Source organism: Chaetura pelagica, unplaced genomic scaffold, assembly GCF_000747805.2.
Source record: "Chaetura pelagica isolate M959 unplaced genomic scaffold, ChaPel_1.0 scaffold248, whole genome shotgun sequence".
In the NCBI taxonomy this organism is placed as follows: Eukaryota; Metazoa; Chordata; class Aves; order Apodiformes; family Apodidae; genus Chaetura; species Chaetura pelagica.
This window is the reverse complement of record NW_009954309.1, coordinates 3592385-3600256: the sequence shown is the minus strand read 5'-3', so window position 1 is coordinate 3600256 and position 7872 is coordinate 3592385. Positions and strand designations below refer to the sequence as shown.

Below are 7872 nucleotides of genomic sequence, written 5' to 3'. Positions count from 1 at the left end.
TGAGCACAGAACCCCCAAGGCTGGAAAAGACCTTTCAGGTCACCAGTCCAGCCCGTGACCCAACCCCACCGCAGCAGCCAGACCAAGGTGCCACCTCCAGCTTTTCCCTGAACTCATCCAGGTGCCTCCACCTCTTCCCTGGGAAGTCCATTCCACTGTCTATTCCCCCTCTCCGTGAGGAAGCGCTTCCTAATACCCAACCTTAACCTCCCCTGGAGCAGCTGGAGGCCGTGCCCTCTCCTCTTGTTGCTGGTGGCCTGGAAAAGGAGCCCAGCCCTGACCACAACACCCCATCCCAGCGCTCGCCCCGGGCCGTGACATTCCCTCCCCGCCTCCTCCGGGACAAACTGCGCTCGTCCATCACCGCCCGCAGCTGATAAACTTGGCCTGGGAAGGCGATGCAGCCCCAACAGCCCGAGATGGGGAGTGAAAAGGAGGGAGGAAAGGCTGGTAACGGGCTCCTGCCCACAGGGGTTTGGAGGGTGGGGTTGAGCACTCCTTCCCCACTTAAGGAATTACGGGAAAGGCAATCTAAGAGTAATGGTCGAGATCCTTGCCGTCTGATAAGAAGGTGGGTGGGAGGGCAGGGCCAGCAGCCGGTCCCCTGGGAGCAAGAGCAAAGCCATCGTGCAAGGGTCAGGTATCCCTGGCATTCCCCCCGCGCGGGACCCGTGGCGTTCCCGGTTCGGGAAGGGTGCGGAAGGCGATGGGCTCTGGTCCCTAAAGGCAGCGGGAGCTGGAGGGAGCTGCTCCCGGGGCGCTGCTGCTCCCCAACCCGCCTCCCTGGAGGTGCCCGGAGCCTCGGGGTGAGGTGCATTCTAGCAATTAGCAGAAGGTTAATCAACCGGAGAAAAAAAAAAAGTAGTCTTCCATCATGCAACAAACCAGAACCTATGGGCAGGGACCTCTCACAGCCTCTTAGCACATCCCGGGTGGCTTGAAAGGCAGCTGAACTACACGCAGCACCTTCCGAGGGACAGGGCACCATTTCCAGAGCCAGGAGGGAGAGCTACAACAAGAACTAACAGCTGGAAATGGAGCATAGCCAATTATTTTTTCCACTACGAGCCGATGACACCCTTGAACAGGCTACCAAGCCGTAATTACTTGTGCATCTTTGTAAACTGGCACCTCAGAACCCAGGAACTGATGAACTTCCCAAACCTGTAGGCACGATGAAATGCTGTTACATGAGCTGCGACTGAGAACCCGAGGATGCCAGGAACCAGACTTAATAAAGAAGAAATCAAAGTCTTTTCTCCTAGGAAAAGTGGAATAATCTCTTCTCAACGAGCCACCCGAGCAGGTGGAAGCAGCATCCCAAGTGTTAGAATTAAAACCTAATTGTTCAGGGAACATTATAACAACCTTATCAGGCTGTGACCACAAAACCACAAACGTGCTGAACTTACTGAACTTGGTTAGCACTTGGAGGTGGGAAACCACGGGGACTCCAACCTTCCCAATAAAAGCTCCAATATGGATCCCTTACATCTGCTGTTTGCCAGGAACTTCCACACTGTTGCAAGAGAAGAGATTTCAGGAGGATTACTTGATTTGAGAAGGAGTCAAAGGAGTAAAGCAGTCATTTGGAACAAACTACAATCATTACATTGTTAAAAAGTCTGAGAAAAAGTTTGAAATTGTTTACAAGTTTAATTTATTTGTAATGTATATATACATCTGAGCTTATATATATGGATAAATAAAATGGTAAAGTGTTTCCAAGTTATTCATTATTTATCCATTGCTTATTGGCTACTTTTAATAAGCTTCAGGGCTGGGGTAGGTGTGGGTTTTTTCCTTTACTTTGAAATAAATACAAGTCTTTCAAGAAAAAAAGAGCCATTTTTAGTATTAAAATACAAGACATACAGGTTCAGGGAAACACATATAGGGTCCTATTTGGAAGCAGGAGCAAAACATTAAAGACAAATCCCTGCATTACTGTAGGATTTAGTCCTAACCCCCAGGAAAGCAATTGTGTTTTCTCTCTCATGAACTTGCTGTATAAGTTACAGCAGTTGTTTGACACCTTATCTCTGTAGGTAGGAAAAAATTGAATGCAGTGGGAAACCACCCTGTTCAGTGATCCTCTCTCCATGGAAGTTTGTGTCTTTACTGCTTGGTGTCCTTTGCTATTGGTCATTGTAGGGAGCTCAGGCAAGGCATGAAGCCTCAAAAGACAGTAAAAAAAGCCCCACTGACAGAAACCCACTTGGAACAGTTGTAATTCAGTAAGTCAATACCCTGGTTCAAAAACTAAATAAAGTGAATTTACCCTTGGCCTCAGGAAAGGAGTAATTAATCAATGGAATATAAAGTGTTTACTTAACTGTTCAGCTTATAACGTTTGCAAATCTTAAGCTAAATATTTACCTGCTTCTGGAACTACTGCAAGTTCAGTGTTGTCTCAGAAAAGTTTGAAACATCCACTGAGTATATTTATCTTTTCTGTGATGTATATTATTTTTTTACAACTCAGCCAGCTTTTCTTTTACATACTGCTCTTTTAGGCCACTTAAGAGCTATAATACACTAACCAGTATTTTTTCTTAAATAAATAGAACAGAAAAGGGAAGGACATTTCTTGATAGATTGTGAAGGGTCAAACACTGCAAAGGAAATTAAATATATCCCAAGGTCTTATGTGAAAACCATTAATTAGTTCACTTTCAAAGAAGTGGACTAGTATTGAGGACTTTCTGCTGTTACGTTTTTTGCTTCTTAAGCCAAGTAAGGATCTGAATCTTGATCTGAGTATTTAGCTCAATTTCTTCAAAATAATATTAATTTTACAGGCTTCCCATGGGTGCACACAGAACTTAAAAATAAATCTCACTTTCCAGAATCACTAAGGTAAGTCTTGAGGTCTTAATAAACTTACTTTACTGATAAATATATTTGTTATTTACCCATCTAGTCTGTGTAGAAGCGTCTTACACAACTTTATCAACCCAGGAATTATTATTTCTCCCCCCCTCACAACATGTTCACACAGAACAGCTACCCAAGCCAGCAGATATTTATCAACATTCAGTAAGACCAAAAATGTGATCTGAAAAATACTTACACAGGAGAGATTTTACCAGTAAAACATTTCACTTTTTTTCAGATGGAACTTGACAATAGGAGGCTCCAGCCAAAGATCAGAGGATAAAAATTCCTCTAAGGGTAGGAAATTTGGATACTGTGGTTGGGGATCCAGAACTTGTCCCAGCCTTTGTCCACTGCTGTGCTCTCAGTAGATGGTCCTTCCTGCAATATCACAGAATGCTTTGCATCAGCCACTGCAAAAATGAGTTGTCCTGGATGCCCATGAAGATGTTGCCACATTCCCCAAGATGTAAAGTGACATCTCAGTGTCAATAAGCAGCAAAATGCCCTGTGACAAAAGCTGCTACCTCTGGTGGCCTCCTGGGGAAAGGAGGGCTGGCTCTGGAATAAGCATCTGGGCACACAGGGAAAGGGTGGGAAGTAAGAAACAATTAGAAGATTAAAAAAAAGGAGTACACTTGACAGGAGAGAAAGGGGTTAACATAGTCTGGGGCTAGAAGGATCTTGGCCAGAAAAGAGGCTGGAGGAACTCTGAGATGGCCAGAATGCATTAATTCTCAGCAAATCTAAATAAGCTTCTCTAGGTTTATTATGGCTGTGTTTTCATTTATTCTTCATTCATTGTTGGCTTTCTCCCAGGTTTTCTGTGGGAAGAAAGTATGCTGTCCTGCACACTTTTGGCCAAGATTTAACACCCTTACCCTCACCCTTAAAAACACAGGACTTCTCTACTTTGTAGACTTAGCTATGTTGTTAAAAACATACTTTAAAAAACCCCAAGCAAACAACCACCAAACAAACCAAAACCAAATTTAAAAAAAACAAACACAAACCCCAAAACTTTTTTCAAAACACATGCTGGATTCATTGCCACGTAGAGAAAAAATGCCATTTCTTGGACAGGGAATGGCTGCAAACCAGGGAATTCAAAAGTACATACTTTTTTTTCCAGCTGTGAATTCAGCCCTGGTGCTTGACAAGCAGGGCAGTGGGCATGGCTTACAAAATCAATGAGTGATCGTGGTGCCTTCTGTGAGAGCCTCACATGAAGACAAGCAACCTGCCCCAAGAAACAGTTGCTAATCTGAACAAATTCGACTTGGATTTGTGTCCACCTGGTTTTTCCTTGGTGCCAATCCTACAACTCTGAAAGCAGGCAGGGACTGCAAATCAGGTGTTGGAGCTTCCTAATGCACTTGATTTGCAGAAAAGAAACACAGCCATGGAAATCTGCAGCTGACACCCACTTGTTGAGGTTACTGCCACATTACTGAGGTGTCCTGCTGTGCTCAGTTATCATTAGGAGGACGGGGAGCAATAGGAATGCAGCGCAACAGAGCGGGTTGGATTCTTAAAAGGTGCTTGCACTGTGGGGGTTGATATGCAAAATGACAGCACCGCCCGTCGCTTGAAATGCAAATCCCTAATGACAGGGCCAAAGGTATCACCGGGATGAGCAACGCTCTGGTCCTGCTACTCGATTACACGGTGTCTTTACAAATGAGAACCAGTTTCTTTCTCTCAGGGAGGTTGCAGAGAAAATCTGAAATGAAAAAAAAACCAACCCAAACAACAAAGCAGAGATGTGGGACAGGATTCATCACAGAGCAGGACTCACACCGAACTTTTCCAGCCTTCATTACCCCAGTGGAAGGTCTCAGAAGGACTTTAGCAGCTACTGGCTGGGAGTGTCAAGCAGTTTGTGCTCCAAAATCCAGATGAATGTTTAAACATTAAATACAACTATACACAGCACAGAGGGCTTAACATATTTTCAATTTCATTTTAATTTTTAGACTAAAAATGCCCTGTCAGAATTTCCCCATCTTTCGTTTCTTCCCTCTCTCCCACCTCAAATTAATATGGAATCTTTGTAAGAACAGTACTATTTCTCTCCACACCTCCAGAGTGCACCCTTTTTGGTGTGCTCACCAACTTCTCCATCCATTAAAAGACAGGCTTCCCATAAAGATTACAATTAGCCTTTGAATATCAACATTTTCTACTAATGCAGCAGTTTTTACAATGGGAGGGACTCTGTGATGCCATATCCATTTTAAACTAATTTCTAGATAGAATTTTGACTCTGGACCTAGCTCAAATATATGAGAACTAAACTTAAAAAGCCAAATGAGTAAAATTATTGAAATGACAGCTCAGTTAGTGAGGAGAATTAATCAAGTTTCAAAATTTTATTAGGTCCTCCCTTCAACCTGGAGCTCAGATTACTCTGCTCTACCTCCAGACTCATAGTTTTGTGTCACACTACTTCACCTACCAAAAGCAGCAGATGCTTCCTTTCCAATCCAGTAGGTGAAGAGTTGTACTCAGCTGAGACATTTTAAAGGTCCTTCTGGTCAGCTGCTTGGTTCTGGACAACCAGTTTCCCAGGTACATTCCAGAGTTTTTTTTAAACTGCAGTAATGGAAAGTGAACTAGCTCAGCTCCAGACCTCCTGGCACAGAAAGTTACTGCCTTGCCCTGCCAGCCATGCACGTGTCTTCCAAGCAGTAATTAGTTGTTTGACCACACACATTTCATACACTCACCTAACATACAGATGGATTTGCTTTTCATTCCAAAAAGGCTACTGCTATCAGACTGAATTTCAATCTAGCTGTTAGAAACATGTTGTTGCTCTTGCAGTGGTTTATCACAGGAAAACAGCAGTTCCTTATCATCTACGTGCTGAGTTTGAGTACTTGGGAAAATCTGCATTTTCATACCATGACAAACCAGTTCTCCAGTTTCTGCTGTTTCAGCTATTTTTTTGCTGTCCTCTGATTGCCTGTAATCACTTTCCAGTCAGTAGCATCATGGGAAGCCTTACAGTTTCATTATTCACTAGAAGAACTAGCAGTTATTTCTCTTTTTTCCTATAACATCATAGCTCCCTCAGGAGTAAACTGGAACCACACACAGGAAGAAGGGAGATTTTGCTGTTAACCAATTCGTTGCCATTGCTATTGAAAGCTTAAAAGGCTTAAAAACTTAAAACAAAAACAAGAACTTGGAGTAGTCCAGTGACTTAACACCTGGAATTTCAAAATGGGTTTTTAAGATTCAGAAATACAATTAAAAAGTAAACGCCTGCCTTGGGAAATGTTTAAAGCTGGAGCATGTCCTCTAGGTGGTGCTGACACCCCGCTATTCCATCAAGCTAAGGCATCTGCCAGGTTTACTAAAACTGTGTTCTGGTCCATGCCCTTTGGCAGTTACCTTCAGGCACGTGGACTGCAAGTTTAGCACTTGAATTTCTGCAGATTCCTTCCTGTAACGTGGTGCGTTTAAATCTGTAACCATGAAGAAATAATTTAACTCCCTCTTCGGTAAAGGGAAAACAGCCAAGTACACAGCAAGTGAAGATGGGCAAGACAGCACGTAGGAAGCCAGAGCATCCAAATAATTTCAGGGACCACAGTTCAGGTCTCAACAGGCAGTGAGAAGAAATGTAAGATTTTTATGAAAATAATTAGAGGGTAACAAAGATGAAAGCTGAGCAGCAGAGATGCGTGCAACAAGATAGATGAACTAGAAATGGTATTTTCAGCTCCTTTAAATAAATGTGAGTTGCAGCCAGGAACTGCATTTTGTTGCAACATGAATAACTAGGGAGAACAAACTGTATTGCTGTACATGGATTAGCACCTAACTTGGTATCCCAAGGACCTTACTCAAACAGCAGCTCCCTATAGCTCAGTCAAAGCTGCTTTGGGAACTTGAGATGTTAAAGCTGAAAATGTCTATTTTAAACGGAGATGGACTACCAAAGGTACAACAACTACATACACCCTGCCAACAGCCCTTTTGCAACTGGGCAAAACAGAAGCTTCAAGACAGTGCAGTGGCTCCTCCAGTCACAACCTGGCTGGGGCAAGAGCATGCACATTCTGATACCAGCTTTACCAAAGGAAGAAGCAGACTTGGGAAATGCAGTCACACTCAAGTGAGATCCTACTGTCTGATGTACACATAGTGAGGTGCTCCCAGCTGTCATAAAGGTGCTGTTATTTCAGGAAAGCACTTCTGAGAGGGAAATCATTCTGCAACAGTATCATGTAAAAAATAAATAAACAAAGCATGTTACATTTTGTTGTGGGTTTTTTCCCCTTCCAGATAGTGCTTCCCAATGGTTCACTCAGCATTACTGTGCATCATCTCTTCTATTATTTAGAAACAGACCTGATTGACTTCTCTTGCCTAACATTTAAAAAATCCACAGAAGAAACAGAGAAAAGTAAAACAAAACCAGCTCGTCATGTTTGATTTCTCTTTGATTTTCTTAGGCTACCCAATCTGATCAGGTTTGAAGAATTAAAGATACATTATGGCTGGATAAGGCATGATCTGACCCCTTGTATGCTTATGTTGTTCTAATAAAACAACATGGTGGAAGGAAACTCAAGTCAGATGTTATTTTAAGTTACCCAAACTGATTTATTGACAATTTAAATGTGACATATTTACAGCACTGTTTCTAAAATAATTTAACAATTTTCATAGATTTATAAAAGTACTGATAAATAGGAGACCCTGACCATTACCAACCACAAATATTTCCCTATGCTACTGAACTACAACAGTAGTTCTTTTCTTTTTTTTCCCCCCCCTGCCTCTTTTTATAAGTCCCATAATGGAGCTGCTTTACCTCCACCCAATGTGTAAAATTGCCAAATACCAAAATATAATAAAATGAACATGCAGTGTGAAAGCTGTACCAGAGAAGTGATTTTCAGATGTTAGACTACAGTAAAAATATTTCAATGCAAAGTGTCTTCCACACAGAATGTACTTGTGAAAAAATAAGCTTTTAAA

General features: G+C 42.5%; 1 protein-coding gene across 1 annotated transcript in view; it reads right to left on the bottom strand.

Annotated features, from left to right (window-relative positions):
• Window positions 1-626, bottom strand: part of HTRA1 (HtrA serine peptidase 1) — a 35720-nt gene extending 35094 nt beyond the window's left edge. The window contains exon 1 of the mRNA XM_010003997.1: window positions 558-626. Within this exon, the coding sequence (XP_010002299.1) occupies window positions 558-626 (69 nt within the window). The remainder of the gene's footprint in view (window positions 1-557) is intronic.
• Between the last annotated feature and the right edge of the window lie 7246 nt (window positions 627-7872).